We start from the raw sequence: 21,225 nt of genomic DNA on the forward strand, positions 1-21,225 counted from the left end.
ACCAGGTTAGTCTGAGAGCAATAGTGTCCTCTTTTTTTTCTTTTTTTTTTTTCTCATTAATTGTTTTTTCATATCTGCTTACTGTCACAGAAAACCTAAATTCAATTTATGTACTCTTGCTGTATCTTATTGCAGAGGATATATTTCTGTGGGCTTTGAGGTCTTGCTAAGTTGAAAGTTCAGTGCTCAGGTAAGAGGGCATCCTTCTCTTATGTTTAGTTTTAAACCTGCCTTTGGCCAGTATAGAGCAAAGTGACTCAAGCACAATACTTCCACCTGCTATATAAGCAAAGGTATTTTTTCCTACTTATTTGATGACAGGATTCAGCTTCCTACCATAAGAAAATGGGAGGGGAGTAATTGGTTTTAAGAAACCAGTCAGAGGTGGGGCTCTGAGTCAGTTTTTAAAATAGTTGCTCACCTTCACCTGGGACATTTGAACCATTGATGTCTGTGCGAGCTGGGAGATGTGAGATTGCATTGCCACAGATAACACTGGATGTGTGTGTGAACATGACCACAATGGACCAAGATGGCATTTTGTCTCAGGTAAGGAGGGTGCAGAGCAAAGCAAGGCACCCGGGATCTGAAGTGGTTGTGCTGCATGTAGTGCAAAGATGATACTATCCTGACCTACCATTGACTATAACGACTCTATGCAGGATGAAGAAAGTCAAGGCTTCAAGACCTCAATATTGAAACTTTTAAAGATATAGTAAACCACAGAAAGAAAAAGAAAACTACCTGCAGAGTAAAAGCTTGTTTACAAGGGGAGGATTTTGAATATTTAGGGATTTTATTAATTTGAGAGATACCATACATGCAATTTTAGAAGAAGTATTAAGTAACACTGAGGTGTACTTCAAGATGAAAGATTAATAATAGGGTGTGTTTATGTGAGACAGGTTTGCTGTTCCTTTAACAGCCAGGGCCAGGAGCTGCTTCTCCTCCCCGTGTGTCATGAAGGGCGGACCTTACCTGGCTGCTACGCCTCTGCTCAGGCTTAGTGGGGCAAGCTCAGCACAGGCAGTGGCACCGGGCACTGCAGGAAACCCCAGTTCCTGCCAGGGCTCTACAGCCAGCACTGACCATGGGCTCCCTGTCCCTGTGGCTCTGAAGTTCTCAATTCCCAAACTGGATTGCCTTTAAGAGAAATGATGTTTTTTTCAGGGATAACGTTGGCCCTTATTGTTCCAGGAGCTGATCACTCAAACCTCTCAACAAGGAGACAGAACTATGCAGCTGAATCCTGATGGGAAACAGTGGACTTCTCTTACAAAGGTACCACTAAGGAGAATTTCAAAAGAAAACTGTAAAGGGGACTTTCCTGCTGGGTGGAGGCTGGGTGAAAACAGATAGGGTTCAGCATCTGCCAAACAATGTAATTAGCTACTGTAACCCGTTCAGTTCCCTCCATGAGACACTGTCCCACTTGCCGCTTTGATCATTCCACTCAGTCTTGCTTCATGTTAAACTCCTAGTGTGGCTTCCTGTCCTTGGCACATGGGGATCAATGTCTGTTTAAACAAGACTAATATCTTTAAAATGATGGGTTTCAATAGGCTTTTTCTACCCATCTTGCTAAAGCACAAGGACAAGTTTCCTGACAGTGCAGATAGCAAGAGCTGGGAAATTATGCCATTTATTCTCATAATAATATGGCAGAATCTTAAAGTGCATTTTCAACCCCTGATTTACTGAATTAACCCCTCTTCTGGCCTCTAGTAAAAACTAATAGATTTCCAGGAGCCTTCAGACATGAAATCTCTCCTCCAGGAGAGATTATAGATGTATAGATATGCTAGAAAAGATTATAGATGTATAGATGTGCTAGAAAAGATTTCTACCTTTGCTCTCTCTAATTTGAGGCCATTTAGTAATAATTAGAAACTCTCCCTTGTTCTGTTTTGTGATGAGTAAAGTTGCTGAGCGGCAGGTGTTGTGCTCACAGTTTAAGGAATAGCAAACCTTTTCTTGATTAGCTGAATGGAAAACCCAGAGATGAGAAAATATACCCTGAAATACAACTCTCTACACTTCAGGGTTTGCAGCAGTTTCAGAAGAACACACCAAACACCTCAAATTTTTTAGGCAAAACTCACAAAGCTGACAGGATTTTGGTCATTTTTTATTTATAGCTCTGTGATGTCTAAGCTAAGGCTCCTTGGCCATGACAGGGCACATCCACATACCTGAGTATTTTATTCAATCTGCATTGCCTTCTTGACACATTTGGATTACCATGGAGCCATGAAGGTGGCTCCAGGGGATCTGATCCATGAAACTGAGTTGAGCCCTTCCAGGAGTTGCCCTCTCCAAAGCTAGCCACTGGCAGCAGCAGTTAATGGTTCTGTAATTACTGCGCACTTTCTGTACCTGCCTCATTTCTGTGCCTTTAGGAGTTAGGTTTTAGACATGAATTCAATTGCCCTTGGTAGTCTGATCCACAGCTACTCTTGGGACCCTTAGCAGTGGTTTGACACCCTTGATTTGCACACCCAGTGACCTGGTGTGCAGCTGCACAGCACAAATATTCTTAGTGTCTTTTCCCAGTGCAGGATACTTTGGTTACTTGAAGGCTGATTTTACCTGTTTCTTCATTAGACTACTTGCTAACTGCCCCCAGTCTCAACATCATTGTATTCATTAGCCCTGGCTGTCTGCATTGAAACACTCAGGTTAAACATTTAGAGAGACTTCACATGGTTGTGTATTCCATTAAGCCCACGAACACTGATGCACTTCCCTTTTTGTAAATGGACATTATTAACAGAGCACATAACAAATTGTTGTGCTCAACAGTCCAACTAAAAGTCTTGCTCTCCTTTCCTGCACTGACTGTGTCACACTTCTTTCTCAGTGGGTCTAATGAGGTCAGTGTCTTGCTAATGCCACTTCAGAGCTGGCAATGGTCTTTTATAGTCATTTTGCAGAATAGATGTAGTCTTTACCTGTCCTTGGCCCTGTAGTTGTGCTAAGCACCTTTCAGGTCTTTTGGAACAAAATTTTCTTGCAGATTTATATTCCAGTATGTTGTATCTCTTCTCCCCTCTCCATTACAGTAGAAATAATAAGTTATGTGGAATTGTTTATTTTATGGGAAAGGGAGAGGAGATATGAACTCATATAATCAATATGAGATCAAAACAGCAATGTGAGAGGCTAAGAAGTCATGCATGAGGTCAGAAACATTGTCTAATATGAAAGAGGGAAGCCGCAAGAAAAAACAGGAGTTTCTTATCAAGTGTGAAACACTGTTTACACTTCTTAGGCAAAACAGTGCAAAGAAGTTTGAGATGTGAAGAGTTTACATACTTCAAAACTATGAAGTATGTAAACTTCATAGTTTACATGCGAGAAATTGCGAGAAATTTCTCGCAAGAAGTCAGAGGTGACCTTAGCTCAAGAGGGCATCTATATCCCTGTAAATTAAAAACTCATGCATAGTAAGTTGCATGGTGGAAGTGCAAAGCAGCAATCTCTTTCTCAGATCTTAAAATCAGTTTGGGGATCAGAGGTCAGCACTTAACTCTGCAGAGTACTGTACATTTAAAAGAGAAGGAATACGAGTAAATCATATCTCATAGCCCAGGAGACTGAATATATGTAATGACTGGATAGAAGGTAATCAGCACTATAATAGTTCTACCACTTGAAGAAGGTCTAAAGCATGTGTTAATTTTCTACCTCGGAAATTTAAAAAATAAATATTGTCCCAAGTTGGGACTGAATCTCAGCACTTTGTGCATCCAGATTTTAGCTAAGAAACAAATAAATGCTCTAATAAGATAAATCCTCATATCATGCTACAGAACAAAAGAAGTATTTCAGTCTAGTGCTTGATTTAGATGTTAGCAGGAAAACAAATGTATTGGCCATTTCATAATCAAATAGAAAATTCGACTAAATTGTTCCTGAGCTGGGAGTTTATCTCTCTTGATCACTTCTGTCTTCTAAATATGCTGTCTAACTTTAGCATTCATTCCTGTCTTTTGTATGTTTGTTTTTTGCCCTGCAGATAGAATCCTCCCTGTGTTACTTGCTGACTGTAAGAGTCATAAGAGCAAGAAATATCCACCAGGCAGATGTCTGTAAGTATCTGTAGTGCTCTATAGAGGAGCTCATGGAGGTCCCTCTCACCTCCGTGGGCTAATAGCTAGTCCTGCTCCAAGAAAAGGTGCTTTCTAGATTTCTTCCATGAATGGAGACAGTTCTGTTGTTGGTGTGCTGTTTCCAGCAGTGAACATAGAGTGTGTTGCTCTTCTTTGCATCAGCCCTTGTTCTGAGCTGAGGTAACTCCATAAGGTCACAGCTGTGCCTATCACACACATTTCTCTGTGTCCCCAAAAGGAGCAGTAAAAGCTCTGCAACTGTTGAAAGCAAAAAAATTGGAAAGATCTCCCATGTTTTCCTCTGGAGTATATTTATATGTCAAAGAACACAAAATGGTTGCATTAATTGAGTAAATACTGAAAGATGAGAAGACTTGTCTCAAATTCAGCTTGTATTCAAAGTTTTCTCAATGCTAAGTAATCCAAACTACCATACCCTAATTCTCTGCGTGCCAGCATTCCCAGATAAAAGCCCATCAGGGGTTGTTACATTTTGTAGCTCCTCTGGCTTCTGCTGGCCTGGAACCAAAATATAATAGAAGATTGTATCTTTACTTATGCAGTAATCAGAAAGCTTTTTCTTAATGTTCTGTTTGGATAAATGAGAAGATATCACTTTTTTTCCTTAATGCTTGCTGCATTTGTCCTGGATTTTTTTATCCTTGGCTAAACTTATTATTTGATGACATAGAAGAAGAAGAAAACCCTTCGCATTTAATGTATTTTTATATTTCTAATCACATTTATTTAGAGAAAAGTCATGTCACCCTTCCTTCTTCTCCATTCCTCCTACCTAAATGGTATTGTTTATGTTGAACAAATACACTACTTTGTATCATAGTGTCTCTCTTTGAAAACAGAACTTCATATTCTTCAATTAATTCTTTCTTCTAGAGCAAATGCTCATTTTAAATGTCTTTGTGTTTATAATACAGTGAGCCAAACTGACTGCTATGTGAGCCTGTGGCTGCCAACCGCATCAAATGACAAATTTCAGACTAAAGCCATCAAGAATTGCAAAGATCCAGTGTGGAATGAAACCTTCTACTTCAGGATCCAGAGTCAGGTCAAGGTACTGAACTGGGACTTTTCTGGTAACTGACCAAGGGAGCTACTGAGAGTCTTTATACTTTTGCAAAGGGACATAAGCAATTTTCTCAAGAGGCAAGAAAAGATGCAGAAAGATGTGAGAATAACTCATATCTTCATGATGGTTTCCATGCTGTGAAAGACGACTGTCTTTCTCAGACATAGGTAGAATATGACATTTGAAATGATTTCCTCTCATTCCACCTCATAGGTACTGACATGGACTTCATTTCCTGTCCACTTCCTTCCCTTCCTGCTCTTTTTCTTTTAGTCCTCCCACTGCTCACAACGGCTAACTAAAACAGTTGTCCCCACGATCTCTTGTTTCAAATAAAAACTGAAGTCCTTTCCTTCCTTTCCCAGAATGTGCTGGAGCTGGCACTCTATGATAAGGACGTGGTTACTCAGGATGACCACCTCTTCACAGTGTACTTTGACATAGCCAAACTTTCCCTGGGAGAGGAAGTCTTCATGCACTTCAAATGTGATTCACAGGTGAGGTCTGAAATAAGAAGTTAAATAGCTTGTCAAGAATGTGTTTGTTAGCTTTTTTGTCTAAAATATTTGTAAAATTTTGCCTTTTTTCTTTCTTGTGTGTCGGCTGCCTAGCCACATAAAATAAGTTGGTTTTCATTCTGATGTGGGAAAGCTTCTTTACACCTGGATCTTTAGGCACACAGAAGGGTTTGGTGTTGGCCACAGAGGCTCACCAGTTTCAGGTGTATTGGCAAAATTGTCACTTTGCTGAGCCTGTCCCCATTGAGGATCAAGGAGGGTGTCCATGCCAGTAGCTGATGCTTTTGTCATAACCGATTTCTTAGCCTAATAATTAGGAAGTAAAAACTCTGTGATCAGAACTAAATGTCAAACCAGACTAGTTGCTAATTATGGAATGTGGCATGGGTGTTTAAATAAAGCCTAAGTCATGCCACCCAGCTTGGCAGCAAGAAATAATCCTATCTTGAATGTCCAAGGAGACTGAAAGTTGCACATCCCATCTCCCAGTATGTTCTGTCTATCATTCTTCTTTTCCAGTTCCCTTCCAGTTTCTGGTGCGTCTGTCACGTGCCACTCACTTAAGGAATTACCTTATCTACACACACACAAGCTCCACACTGCACTTTTTTGTCTTTAAATGCCTTATTTGACAATTTTGTTCCTTGTAAAATACCAAAGGAGCAGTGTGTGAACTTCACTAAGCTCTGGTGAAATTAGAACTTTGGCTAGTTGTACCCAGCTGATCACTTTGAGTGGTTACAAGTGCCATACCCAAGCTGTTTCTTTTTGTGTTTGCACAGCTACACCAGTTAGAGATCATAGTCTTCAAGCCTTTGTAAACGTTTTTTGTTCTATATTATTAACTTCCTGGTGTCTTTAATTCAGTGGGTAATTTGAGCAACTAAGTAGCCTACAGTATGATCTCACTTTGCTGGTCATCATCCCTTCTGTCTCCACTTTTTCTTTTCTCTTGCCTGTGCTTTCCTTCCCCTGAGGATTATACTCTTTTTCACCACTTTACAGACCAGGCCCTAATGTCAGATTTACCTCTGTCCAAAAGCCCTCAACTTGTTGCCAGACAAAGAGGTTTTCCTCATCCACAGCTGCTTTGCCTGTCACCATTTCTCTTCCTGACACCAGAAGGCTTTGGCTCTCCCCTTCAGCAGATCCCCTTTCCTTCTGCTGGCAGACTCAGAATGAGACAACATCTCTTCCTAGGTCTGTCCCATAGGCCCCAGCAGAAGCAGGCAAGCCAATCAATTTCTGTGTTAAACACTGCTATGACAGCCATCCACAACCTTCCTATCAGTTGAGAATCTTGAGGCTCAAGACACACAGATGTGAGGTGATGTGTGCCTCTATTTTAAATGCTCTGCTGGTCGCAAACAGTGCATGCATACCCAGATTGTGAGAATGAGAACTGCCAGTAAACTAGTACCAAAATAATTTCCTTTCTTAATTTTCCAGAGACGAGAGGAGTTGGAGGTGGGATTTGCCTTGGATAATATGTGAGTAAACATGAAATGCAACATTACTTGGAATAAAAAGAAACAGCAATTCAGAGGCATGTAATAATCTAGTCTGGTTGTTCAGAGTGCATCATTCCCAAGGAATCTGTACTATGAGCTGTGTCAACAAATGGGTGAAGGCCAGGATGACCTCCCATGAACTTCAGGCAAACAGGGAGAACACCCTAAAACCTTTTAATTGTCTAATGTAGTGAACATTATTTAAAACCATAATATTGCTGGCTTGTTATGCACTTGTGTTTGAGATCAGCAACAGGGTCCCTTCAAAACACAACCTCCCTTCAAACCTCCCTTCAAAACACAACATGGAATATTGCACTGGATTTCTGATCCAATGCCTTTATTGCTCCATCGTCCAACAAAGCATGATTTTTTTTTTTTAAAGTAGATTACATTAAACCATCCTTGGCCTCAGCTTGGGACTCAGCATAAAATCACTACATGGTCTGGCCTCAGAGCACCTTTGGCATTTATTTTGCTGAGCTCCAGGACTGGATGAGCCAGTAGGATCACAATTGTGCCTTGACATAGTACAGTGAGGAAACTTGTACAACAAGTCTCCTGGGACTTTTCTTTCAAATCCAATATGCAGGTAAAAATATGCAAGAGGAAAATCAGGAGAAGGGTGGGGCTCATGAACTATACTGTTATTGTAAACGCATTTATCTTTCTGTTTCCTAGTTCAGGGCCTCCTGAAACCATCATCACTAATGGAGTGCTAGTGGTAAGTGCTGTATTTCATCATCTTTCTTGTCCTGTTGCCACACTTGTTTCACTTGACTCACGGTCATGGGACAACATACCCCTTGACTGAGACAGCCAGCTCATTGCCATTTCCCACTTCATCATGATACATCCTTGTGGATGGCACCTCTGGAGACGCTGTGGCTGGAACAGCACAGTGAGCTCCAGCCCAACACTCCTTCACTGTTGCAAAGGAAACACATGGAAGTGGTTTAGGTCTGAGACATCAGTGCAGCAGTGAATTCTTCCTTAGACATCACTCCTCCCAAATTCCCATATTGCTGAAGAAAGAGAGTTTATCCTGTCCCATACACATATAATTTTCCACATTCATAACTGTGCTTTTTAACACTGGGACTTCCCATCCCTGAAATTTTCTCTGCTTTGAGAAAATTATCTTTGCCTGCTCATGAATTGTGTTTGAAACAATCTGAGATCCTGAAAGTACTGTTTTTCACTTTGTCCTCATCTTCTCCCTTCTGCAAGCTCTGTTCATCCACACTGCACTCCTGCTTTGCTCTGGTTGTGTCCCGTTTAGACTAGGAAACAGAATGTCATATTGGAAAATTACCTGCCATGATGTATTTTACTGTTCACATCTTACAGTCTCGCAAAATCTGCTGCTTAGAAGTTCAGGTGGTTGAGAAGAAAAAGAAGAAAAAAGATAATAAATCAAGTAAGGTTATTTCTCCATCAGCTATTTTTAACTGATGTGCTAATATTATGAGCACAATTGGCTTAATGTAAGAATTAAAAAACCCCAACAAATCCAAAACATGAGAACAGCCTTGTGATAGACTCTGTAAGAATTTTTGTTACCAGTTTTGATGAGAAAACTAATCTGTGTCTGCTTTTGTGTCATTTTCTTAGAAAAAGAATTCTCCTTTAAAGTGCAAGGCTCTTATGAAGGCACCCAGGACATTGTGCTGGGATCTAATCTGGTCTTCAGCTCCTCTTCGCCTGCCAAATTCCACTATGCCAGATACAAGCAGCCAATGCTGGATGTTACACTACCAGGGAAGAAACTGCCTCCCTCCTCAGTATGTTACAGCTCAGCTTTAAAAAACATAATAATGGCATGTAAAATATTAGACACCATAAATAGTAACATTAATTTGCATTGTGGGCAGAGAGTAACATTCCTTACAGTATAAACCTCAGTTTATTTGTATTTTTTCAGAATTCACGTGTTTGTGATACAGGCTTTCCAAATGTGGAACTTCATTCCATTCCAAGTGGAAAAAACATGATCTTAGCAGAGGTGAGTGCCTGCTTTTTAGTGAGCGATGATGAGAAACCTGGATGTGGAAGTCTGCATCCCCCTGATGATTACCATGATACTTTCTGACAATGAAAGCCTGCAGACAAAAATGACACAGCCTAACAGTGGTAGGTCTTTCAGCAATTAGGCCAGGTTGTGCCTTGTTCTGTTTGAATAGATGTGGGGCATCTTGCTACTCCATCCTGATCCTTCTTCGCATTAATGTTGAAGCTCTACTGTTCCCCTTCTCACACACCAGTGGGGCATCTGAACTGACTGAGGTAGTGTCAGACTCCTGCTGATGCTGACAGTGCTTTACAAAGCACTTTTAGATTCATGGTTTAAAAAATCCATGTAGAATGAAAGGTTCACGGCTGTTGTGGGGTATAAACCACAGAAAGGGGGGAACAAATACTGCTGTATAGAATCATAGTCCAGCTGGCTGCCTAAGAGGTATTGTTAGTGGAGATGGGTAGGGTGTACATTATCATGGCTCTATAAACAGCAGTTATCCTCAGATGTTACATTTACTAGACAACATCAAAAATTATTGAACAGCTTCCCTTTCAGTAAAACACTACAGTCAATTTGCATAGGCTGCTGGATTATTCAAGCTCCTTATTCAGAGCTCCTGATTTGTACCCACACTGCTAGGATAAAATTCCTCCTCAGGCTGCAGGGAAGAAGCAGGTTGTCAGCACTCACATTGTTCACATTCTTGCTTTCCAGGATAAAAGATTCGATTTATATGCGAAGGCAGAAGACTGGTAAGAGACTTGGCCACTCTTGGAGGTTGACTTTTACTAAGCTGAGCTCATCTTACCCTAGGCTCTTTACTGGGGAGGAGGCACTCACAGCAGGACTGTAGGTGGTGTCACCAGGTGATGTGGCATTCACATGAGCTGGAAGCAACTGCATGTAGTGTAGTGTAATACATGTTGATAACCCATACTGAGACATGAATAGAAAAAAAATTATTACAAGTCGATTATGCTACCCAGTGTTATGCTCAGCACAGTCTTTTATCTTTTCTTTAACACTGGGCTAAAGCACAGCCGATCACATGGCATTGTTGATAATGAAGTAGGAAAAAATTCTCCCTAATTCAAGAAAGTATGAGCAGTTTTTCCTATAGCTCTCAGTTCACTAAAATATGAAAGAATCCAGACAGCAGGCATCTCAGAAATTAGCTGCAGGAATGTCTTTCCTTAGGTTTTATTTTGATAGCTGCATAGAAATTTATCAGTACTTTTTTCTATCCTTCTTTCATGCAGCATTGTATACTTGCTTGGGAGTGTAGGAAAGGGACCTCCTGTAAATGTAGTATTTTGTGGATCAGGTTCATTTTATTGCATTGGAAACTCTGAGTTTCTCTACCAGCAATAAAATGTAATATTCTTTTTTCCTGATCTCTGCTTCAGCCCAGACCACCTTGATGTGCGTTTAGGATTTGACCTCTGCATCCAGGAGCAAGACTTTCTCTGCAAAAGGAAGAATTATGTTATTCCTGCTCTGAAGAAGGTTCTGCAGCTGGAACAGGATCTGCTGGACCATGAGGTCTGTAGGAAAAACATTTAAAATATCTCACCAGTACCTTAGCAGTGAGAGCTTAATGGTATAATTCAGCCTATTTTTCTTCATAGTTAAAATATTTTCTGATCTTTCCCCCTCTTAAAACATATATATACCTCCAATACTGTCCCATATCTCTAAATTCACCCTGCATTTTGTGTCCTTTGCAGTTGCTATTCTGAGTTTAACCCTTTTCTTGCTACACCTTTCTTGGAAGCCAGACCAGATATTCCTTACATAGGAATGGCTTCTTCCGCACTTTTTACTCTACTATTGTTTACCTTGCCAATAGTCCCTCCTCTCTTCAGCCTGTGAGTTTTCTTTTTAATTTCTGCTTTTTCAACTGATCTTTTTCTCTCTTACTGTCTCTTCTGGTTTGAATTAATGCATTTTTATTTGTTTCATACCAAACATCTCTGTTGAACACATTGGTGACAAGTGTCAGATATCTAAGCAAAACTGGTCATTGCTTCTATTCCTGTTCTCCTTTATAAAATAAATAGTAGGTTATATTTGAGTAGAAATCATTTAGAAGGAGTCTGTGGCTGGGCACACATGGTGGTGCCAGGCTTTATGTATCACTCTGTGGTCAGGCACAGCTGCCGTGTGACGCTGGCCCTTTCTGTCCCTGCGTTGCACAGACCCCGGTGGTGGCCATCATGACCACAGGAGGAGGGATGAGATCCTTGACTGCACTGTATGGCAGCCTGAGGGGGCTCAAGAAGCTCAATGTCTTGGACTGTGCCACCTACCTGACTGGCTTGTCTGGTACTACATGGTGAGTGGGACTGGGCAGCCCTTGGCTGGAGGCTCCCTTGTGACACCAAAGCGCCGAAGGAGGCTGGGGCTGATGTACACTAGTTTACCTATAATAACTTCTCAGCAGTCCTATTCTCAATCTTCTTCCAAAATTGACAGAATAAAGTCTTTTCATGGGGGAAAATCATATAATTTGGGACTACATGAAAACAAGTGTTTTTCTAAGAATGGTTTATGGAAAATTGTTCAAGCTGTTTTGACAGGAGTAATGACTGACAGTTTCATAGGGATTGAAGAAAGGAAACATTACTCTAGAACTTAAACCAGAAACCTTAAATGTAGCTATTGCCTACCTCAAGCTTTGGTGTGCTTTTTATCCCTCTGCAATATGTATTTCCTCTTCCTAGGACCATGTCAAACTTGTACAGAGATGCTGACTGGTCACAAAAGGATCTCGACAAGCAAATCACTGAGGCTCGAAAACATATGACAAAATGCAAAATAAATTCCTTTTCCTTGGAATATTTGAAGTATTACAAAAAGCAGCTGTGCCAGCGGAAAAGAGAGGGACGCAAAACATCTTTTATAGATCTCTGGGGGCTTGTCCTGGAATCTTTTTTGCATGATGGGGTACAGTATATCATAAAGCAGCATTTACTGTGGATTACCATTTTCTGAACATTTATTTCTGGAGAAGATACTTTTCTGTTGGCTCTGAGAAAAGCACTTTGTTACGAGACTGTGCAAGCAAATGCACAGCCATTTCCAAAACTTTTGGTGCCAGCCTTGTAGATGCTCATCCATGGTGGAAATCAGCATTCTCGCTTGTGAAATTTTAAATATGTTTTTCTGAGAAAACTCCAAGGCTAACATTTGGAAACAGTATTATGGTTTAAGAATTATTTTTCATATTCTGCAAGTTACTTATTTAGAAATAACAAAACTGCAGACATTAGGCATGCCCATGAGAGGTCTTAACAAAAGGACCTGCAGACTTTTGAAAGATGTGAGGTCTTGCACAAAGCTGCAGCACAGAGCAATAATATGTTTTATATCAAAAGTATTGCTCTCTGCTCTTTGTTATTTCTTTCCATTTTCATCTTAATGCATCATCAAATAATCTCGCATCAGATTGGATGGCTGCAGGTATTTCAGTAACAGAACACTTATGGGAATTTTGAAAAATATGGAACATTTCAGAAGATATGTTGAGCACACATCATGCATTAGAGGCAGGAATTTTTCTGCCCTGCAAGCTTAGATACAGAGAATATTGCCATGCTAATTTTTGTCTCAGTAACCGTATTTCTGGAATCACAGAAAGACAACCACAAACTCTCTGATCAGCAACAGGCCATTGATCATGGTCAGAACCCACTTCCTATCTACACTGCAGTCAATGTTAAGAACAACTACAGCACTCTGGATTTCAAAGGTAATTATGAGACTTCTGAGAGTCATTTGTCTTTGTCTTTATATTTAGGGTGGAACAGTCTTTTTAGACAACCTAAAAACCCCTCTTATTTGAAGACCAGAATCTCAGCTGATGTGTATTCATATAATATCCTTGTGGTCAGGTAAAATTTGACTGTCTATGCAACAGACTCAAAAATATTCCAAAGCCTTTCCATATTCATAAGCTTTCAGTTGTAGCATGCTTATAACTCATTGTTATTGGTCTGAAATATTAGACTCAAAAATTATTTTGAGGGCTATAATAACATTGTTCTCTGGGTTCTTTTTTACAGAATGGGTGGAGTTCACCCCATATGAGGTGGGATTGCAAAAATATGGAGTTTTTGTTCGCAGTGAGGATTTTGGCAGTGAGTTCTTCATGGGACGATTGATGAAGAAGGTTCCTGAATCCAGGATCTGCTTCTTGGAAGGTAAGATATTAAAAACAACAAATTATTTTATTGCTTGTTTTGTTTTGGGGGTTTAGGTTTTGGGTTTTTTTGATTTTGGTTGTTTGGGTTTTTTTAATGTGAGCTATATAAACTACACTCTAATAAAATATTGATGCAGGACTAACATGGCAGTTTCAGCAGAGAGGATAAAAATCTCTTTGCTGAATTAATATTTACTATAATGGATTCAGTTTACAATAAAGAAGAAAATTCAAAGGGACCATCAAATAGTTATTTACACTTTTATACTTAGTTTTGAATTAAAATATAGTATGGCTTCAGTACAACAATAAAATTGAAGTCCCTGGGAATCCATGGTTCAGGCCATGCTACCCCAGAAGGGTGAACTTCCGAGCCTATTGCCTGTCTCACGGGTAGTCAGTATTTTGTATGTTCCCTATAAACATTTTACATGAGCCTTCATGCTTATTCTCCACTGCATCAGGGAGCATTTGAACATGCATTTGAGAATGCCAGGCCCTCCTGCTGCAGAGGAGCAGGCCACATGTCACTGGCTCTGGTTTCCACACTGCCTGGGCAAGGCTGGGGGGAAGACAACACAGCCATCCTTGAAACCTGTTTGCTGTTGGCTGCAGGAGAGCATGGCTATGTGTTCTCCTGCCAAATAGACAAGCTGTCAGCTTGTGACTGATTTCACAAGCAAACTTCTCTTTTACTGGCCACTTCACTGAGCAGGAAGGAGACACTGTACAATTTTAGCCTGTCTGTGCTGGATTGTCACATATTTGCACTCCCTGAATGAAAAAGCAGTGAGAACTTGTGCCCTAATGGATAACCAAAGAAATTGCTTTTCAAGCTCAAAAATTCATGGTCAAAACTGAATCCTTGGTGTGTTAACAGGCTTATTCTCAAATGGGAATCCTACAAAAGCAGAGACTGTAAGATTATGTTGTAGTTATGCTCTTATCAATGTAATTGCACATCAAATCTCTTGGATTGCAAACTTTAATCTTTTTTTTTTATACAAGCTTCATGATACTTGAGGTTTTTTTCCCCTAAAAATACAAATTCCATAATAATTCAAAAAATTCTCCATCCCTAAGTACCTATAAGACAAAAACTGGATACTAAAAATAAGGTCTAAAAACCAGCAGCCAAATAAAAATGACATGTCATGCTTTTAACACAAAATAACAAAAACAAACTGAACAAGTTTCGTCTCATCATGACAGTTTGAGATTCATGATATGTGAATGCTTGAGTTAGAAAGCTCTTTTCTTTTACAGGCATGTGGAGTAGTTTATTTTCATTCAATGTATTATATATCTGGAATTTGTCCCATTCATCAGAAGATTTCTGGCACAGGTGGACCCGGGACCATATTGACAATATAGGTAAAGGGCCATAGTTCTTTTTCACTGTGTATTTATTGTTAAATGGAGTTATATGTCTCATACTGCAAAGTACAAATAAATAATTTAAAAATCTCCGGTCCTGTGATCTATCAGGGGTCAACACTGATGCTGGTAGATGACTAAAATGTTCAGAAATAATAAGACCGATCTATAAATTATGAATAAAGCAAATTTATTTTGACTGCTTCAAGTGGAAGCTACAGTAATACAAAGAAGTTCAACACCTGTCCTTTTCCAAAGCCTGCATTCAATGTGTTCAACAAATATGTGTGTCTGGAGTAGACTTTTCTTGCTGTTTGACACTGTATCTTGGGGGTTTTTATCCAAGCCCAGACTGTGTCAGGAAATGGTATTTGTCTAGTGAGAGTAGCTTTTCATTTTCTATTTTGTTTGGTCACTTATGCTTGTTGGTCCTTTTAAAAAGAGAAAGCATCAGAGTTTATTACTTAGCTTGGCTTCTTGAGGGCTGGCCCTGCTCTGGGCAGATGGAATTTAACAGCTTTTCCCCGGGCAGAGGAGGAGCCCGTGCTGCCCGTGAAGCCGCAGGAGCTGCGGACACGGCTGTTCACGCCACCCGGGCCCCTCGGCAGCGCCCTGCGCGCCGCCCTCACCGACCGCGTCTGCATCGCCCAGGAGCACAACTTCCTCAAGGGCCTCCAGATGCACAACGATTACCTGGAGAACACGCACTTCTGCAGGTGGAAAGGTAACAGGAGACCTGTGGGTCTGGGGAGACAGTAAACAAGCGGAACAAAACAACCCCCCCAGTCTGATATTACTGGGGTTGGAGGCCAGGTTTGGGCAGAATATCTATTAGATCAGTCTATGATTGATCATGCTGCAGGACGTAGCATGGCTTGATGTTGGGCGCTGTCAGTGGTTTGCTGGTGGCCCTCACCTCCAGAGGCTGGGCCACCAGGTCCTTCCTCTTGTCCAAGACACACTCGGTGGGGAGGCACGGTAAACCCCCTTCATGGATGTTCTTACTGCAGGTCCAAAACTGCATGTGACTGCAGCTGAGAGGGAGAAGAGAAGGGATAGAAGGGATATGGCAAATCTCCCTTCCCCAAGGACTGTAACCAGTTAAGGCTCTGTGGACATGGTGTAAGGGTAGAAAAACAGGCCAGCAAGTTTTACGGTATTGCACTTACAGAAAGAGTTTTTTTTTTCTTTCAGATACTGTGTTAGACACATTTCCCAACCAGCTGACACAATCAGAGGAATTCCTGTCTCTGGTAGATACTGGATTTTTCATCAATACAAGCATCATGCCACTTTTAAAACCGGAGAGAAAGGTGGATGTCATCCTGCATTTAAATTACAGTGCAGGATCTCAGATACAGGTGAGAGTAATTGAAACAGTGTCTATGTCTTCTTCAATATGTGTGTACCTATAAATTTTTAACACTTAGGTGCTTTTTATATTGGTCCTACTAAAAGTCTTAACCTTTAGCATTTTTAGCTTAATGATGAAATGCAATACATCTTTTATAGGCTGCATGTAGTCTCATTTGTTTTTCTTGTACGATAAACTGTATTGTGCTAAGACTCAGGAAAACAAAAGAAAACAAAACAAAAAAAAAAAAAAACAAAAAAAAAAACCAAAAAAACAAACCAAAACCAAAAACATGTCCAGTGTCACAGTGCTTTTGATTAGGGGATAAGAGAGTTTGCACAAGTAACTTAGAAAGTGTCTACTTTATTACTGGACTCCAAGAAATCCTGAGCCTTAAAATCGTATTTGAAGTCTTAGTACTGCTCTGTTCCTTGATCCAGGCTTTGGACCAGACCTGCAAGTACTGCTCTGAGCAGGGAATCGTTTTTCCCAGGGTGGACTTGAGTGAAGAAGACAGGAAAAAGCTGAAGGAGTGTTACCTCTTTGATGGTGCTGAGACTCCAGGAGCACCAGTACTGCTATTTTTCCCACTAGTTAATGATACCTTTCAAAAATACAAAGCACCAGGCAAGTACTCAAACAGGTTAAAAAGAAGGTTTACATCATGGACAGCCTATTAAAAGGAATGCATTTAATACTTCAACTCTTGTACTTCACTGTTGACTCTTTCCAGTACATCAAATATTTCTGATGTTTAATTTTTTTAACCATGAGATTAACCAAGAGATTTTTTTAACCATGAGATTTGGTGCCAGGGCTGTGATGTTTCAATCCCAAAGCTAGTTATCTTGCAGGTAATTAGCTTCCAGGTAACTTTGATGAATCTGCTAATGTGTTCATCCATGGATACATACTGTAGGCACCATCAGGTACAGCTAAGAACTAGAATGCAGACCCATCTAAGAATAATCACCCTTTTTTCTCCCCTCATCCTGTGAAGCCACTGGTATGCACTTGAGCCAGGGACGGAGCTCCCAGTTTGAATAACAATTATTTGTTTTTTTTTTTTTTATTAAAGCCAAGCAAGTAATTTACACGGTGAACTCTCTCTGTGGAGAGACACCTCTTTGCCTTCCTCTCTTAAGAGTTTGCTTTTTTATGACCAGAGTGATTTCTCTCAGCAGTGATTTCTCACCCCTTCCTTGTAGGTCAGAAGCGCTCAGAGGCAGAGATGGAAGATGGCAAAGTTGATCTCTACGGCTGCTGTTCCCCATATTCAACATATTCCCTTCAGTACACTGAGAAGGCGTATGACTGCCTGGTTCAGCTGGGTGAATACAACATCCTCAATAATGAAGAGCTCATTATACAGGCCTTGCGCACAGCAGTGGCACGGAAAAGGCAGATGAAGAAATAATGTCAGACAAGAGAGGGTGCTTTTAAGTCCCTTGACCTGCTGAGAGTCTGAAGGTCTCTTACAATTAGCCAGCAGGCTTCAAAGCATTCCTGCTCAATCCCACTAAATGGCAATCTCAGGTGAACAAAAAAGACTGAAGAAAAACTTTTTCTCCAAAGAATTTCACTGCAGAAATCATTGCAATTCAGTTACAACCATGGAGTATGAATCATTGTATGGTACAGAGGATGGGCAGCCACAAAAAAGAAGGTGCTAAAATGATAATAAATATGGTGCTCGTTGCCCTGAGAAAGAGCTTTAAATGCTTAAGCCTCATATCTTCAGGGCAGAACATATTAAAAGCATATTTTATTAACTTGGCTTGTGTTTTGAATTTGCAAGGTGATGCTCAGATAAGCAGCAACCTTTGGGACAGGTTTGTGACTGGGATCATGGCACGCTGCATGCTCAGAGAAAAACACATGCAGCATGGAGAATAGCACTGTGGAAAGGGACAAAGGGACAAAGGGACCTGGGGGTCTGTGGCAAGTTGAATGTGAGTCAGCAGTGCCCTGGCAGCCAGGACGGCCAAGCTTGTCCTGGGGTACATCGGGCCCAGCCAAGCAAGGGAGGGGATTGTCCCACTCCACTCTGCCCTGGGGCAGCCTCACCGCTAGTCGTCTGTGTGGTTTGGGATGCTACAGTGTGACAAGAAAGATATGAAGCTGTAAGAGAGTGTCCAAACAGAGGCATTGAAGCCATGAAAAGCCTTGAGGGGAAGCTATGTGAGGAGTCACTGAGGTCACTTGGTCTGTTCAGTCTAGAGAAGGGGAAGCTGAGGGGAGACCTCATTGCAGTCTGAAGTGTAAATGTCTTGTTGGTTTGTCAGGTTTTGGGTTGGTTTTTTGGTTGGTTGGATGGTTTTTTTTGTGGGTTTGTGGATTTTAGGGTTTTGGTTTTTTTTTTTTTTTTTTTTTTTTTTTTTTTTTTTTTTTTTTTTTTTTTTGTTGTAGTGCTTTTAGAAGGTTACATTGAAAGGTTAAACTTAGGTGGAGTTGAGTTTCTCAGTGTACATAACAGTAGACTATCTACAATTCGTCACCTACTGAAACCACATGTGGCAGCATTTAAAATTCTTTGGAATGCAGAAGATTCAAACTAGAATATGAAATGCTGTGCTTGATGCATCCAAGGATGCCAGTGCATACTGCTGGCCCATCCTGAGCCTGTCGCTGACCAGCACCCCCAGGTCCCTGTTCTGCAGGGCTGCTCTCCAGCCACTCCTCTCCCAGTTTAGTCTTGTCTCTGAAGCATCGTCTGTCTTCCTGTATTGGGTTTACACCACTGGCAAAGTGTTTGTAGCAGGGTGGGCTGCTGCTGGGGTGGCCTCTGGCTGCCAGCTGCATTTCAAGGCTAATGTGGAGGATTTTATCTCTGCTTTCCAAACAAGTAGATAAAGATATTCACAGTGTGCTTGGCTGAGTCGTGATACTCTGAAGCTTTAAAAAGCATCATCAGTCTGGCAGAAGGATGTTAAAGTGGAACCTGGAGGGACACCTAGCTTGATTGCATGCTTTACCTTTGCAATCCTTGTTTGCAAGTACGTAATAAGCCTTTAGCAGAATGTTGGGGGAGAGTTTTCTGGGCTTTCCCACTTTTGCTTGCTAAATGGTCCTACCAGCTTGCACTTCTTTGATAAGTCCATTTTATAACACTGTACAGAGCTGTTCAATTGTGTAACTCTTGTGAATTGCTATTAGGCTGTAGAAGAACAAGTAAAATAACAAATGAGCTTTATATCATACTAGATTATTAATCTGATTTCTTTTCCATGGCTTATAAAAGCCAGAAGTACCATCAGATCATCTTGTTAGACTTGATAGATGTCAGACTGTTATCTGCCATGCAGTTACTGACATGTCAGTCTTGATGATCTGTGGCTGACCGAAATCTATCTTGAAGAAAAATGATCCCTCTTCTATTATAATTATCAGGAATGGTGAAGTCATCACATTTCGTGGAGCTATGTTTTGGTCAGTGATCATCTTCCAGCAATGGGTATGCACCTTGTTTCCAGCCTCATTTATTTTGGCCAGAGCCCAGATATTAGCACATTACATCTTTTCCTTGTACCTTAAATGCCATTGCATAACCACTGTTTCTTTATTAGGATCAATTTTATAAAATAGTTTACATCACAGCCTTCTTTTCATCAAACCAGTAGATGCAACCCTTCAAATCCTGATTATAAACCCCCCTTTATTTGATGTATCCAGCTGTTTCTCTGCTCTTGCACCCCCTCCAATTCTTCATTGTCCCTTTATCATATGCAGACTCCAGTACCCTTCCCACTACTGCTACACACTGAGACATTAACATTGGTTTGTTATTCTTATATTCTTACATATAGATGAGTTCCCAGTTTCTATATATAGAATCCAGTTGTCCTCATTTGCCTTTAAAGGCTTCTCACCAGTTGTTTGTCTTCCATAAGCTGATCAGTTAGTTTTTTCCACACTCCAGTCTTCCCTTTTGTATGGGGGAGTAAATTGAAACATACATTCAGCAGCTCTTTAATCATAGCTCACACTCCAGTGCATTAGATTTTACCATGGTTAACCAGGCCAGTCTATCAAGCAGGTCAGATCATTCTTTATGATTGTCCTGTCCTTAGTATTACTCCCTCAGTCTTTGTTCTCCTGCAAATCTGGCCAGTCAGGGTGTCTTGTTTACTTCCAAAACACTCATGAAAATGTTCAGTAGAGTTTGAGACTGGTAAACTCTTAAAAATCCCTCAAAAGAAAACTCTTATGTGATATTTATCACTGAGGACTACTTCTGAAATCAGTTAGAAAAAATATTCTTTACCTTCCTAATATATATTTTCTTTTCAGTCCTTGCATTAAAAGATCTTTGCACAATAGACTAAAAAAAAGTAATATTTCAGGATAGAACAAAATCTGTTTCTTCATATTAAAAAACACTATTTCCTACTGACTGGCTACCAGAGACAGCTCAGGGCTTACCAAAACTGCCCATCACCTTACAGGGAACCTCTGGCTAATGCTAACCCCAGAAAGATCTCTTTTCCATGCCATTCCCTGGCATCGCCATTTTGCTATGCCATGCACTTTACTGGGAGGACATCCTGTAATTGATTTGACATCCTTTGCAGCCTTGGTGCACTCTGGTCACTTAAAGTCAGCTTCAGTAACCTGCCTTGCAAGATCCATAAGACAGCATAGGACAGTGTTTTGGTCTCACTGTGATATCGCTTCTATAACAGACCTAAAATAAGGAAATTAAAGAAGAATTTCTGTGCATAGTCCAAATATAAGTAATACTTTTGCAAAGTTTAATAAGGAAAAGGAAAAGGAAAAGGAAAAGGAAAAGGAAAAGGAAAAGGAAAAGGACAGCTATATCTCTTTATTAATATCAACTTCCACCAGCTTTCCTATCCTTTTCCCCTGTTCTTTTATTTCACAGCTACATGGTTCTTAAGCTCTTTACTCAACCATATGGCTAGGCATTCAGTTCACATGCAAGGGAGGTAGGTGTCTTACTTCTGTCTTCATGCAAAGTGTTTCAGACATAAATTTTTACTCCAAATCTCCCCTGGTGTTTTTATACACACACACATGCACAC

At 40.5% G+C, this 21,225-nt stretch overlaps 1 protein-coding gene across 1 annotated transcript; it reads left to right on the top strand.

Moving 5' to 3' along the window:
• The first annotated feature begins 410 nt into the window (after positions 1-410).
• LOC137475766 (cytosolic phospholipase A2 epsilon-like) lies at positions 411-17,959 on the top strand. The gene is made up of 21 exons (XM_068193437.1): positions 411-549; positions 1,198-1,281; positions 4,019-4,091; positions 5,048-5,184; positions 5,565-5,696; positions 7,167-7,207; positions 7,910-7,952; positions 8,579-8,648; positions 8,843-9,012; positions 9,153-9,233; positions 9,963-10,000; positions 10,655-10,790; positions 11,447-11,583; positions 11,972-12,194; positions 12,885-12,999; positions 13,313-13,450; positions 14,719-14,826; positions 15,362-15,553; positions 16,024-16,190; positions 16,624-16,810; positions 17,392-17,959. Exons 1-21 carry the CDS (start codon positions 448-450, stop codon positions 17,598-17,600), a joined length of 2,583 nt encoding a protein of 860 aa, XP_068049538.1. The 5' UTR covers positions 411-447; the 3' UTR covers positions 17,601-17,959.
• Positions 17,960-21,225: the final 3,266 nt, after the last annotated feature.

This window comes from Anomalospiza imberbis, chromosome 6, assembly GCF_031753505.1.
Source record: "Anomalospiza imberbis isolate Cuckoo-Finch-1a 21T00152 chromosome 6, ASM3175350v1, whole genome shotgun sequence".
In the NCBI taxonomy this organism is placed as follows: domain Eukaryota; kingdom Metazoa; phylum Chordata; class Aves; order Passeriformes; family Viduidae; genus Anomalospiza; species Anomalospiza imberbis.

Coding starts and splice junctions, on each gene's coding strand:
- LOC137475766 (XM_068193437.1), top strand. CDS start 448: ATGTCTGTGCGAGCTGGGAGATGTGAGATTGCATTGCCACAGATAACA. Junction 8,649..8,842: donor GAAAAAAGATAATAAATCAA/GTAAGGTTATTT, acceptor TCATTTTCTTAG/AAAAAGAATTCTCCTTTAAA. Junction 13,000..13,312: donor CAGCACTCTGGATTTCAAAG/GTAATTATGAGA, acceptor TCTTTTTTACAG/AATGGGTGGAGTTCACCCCA.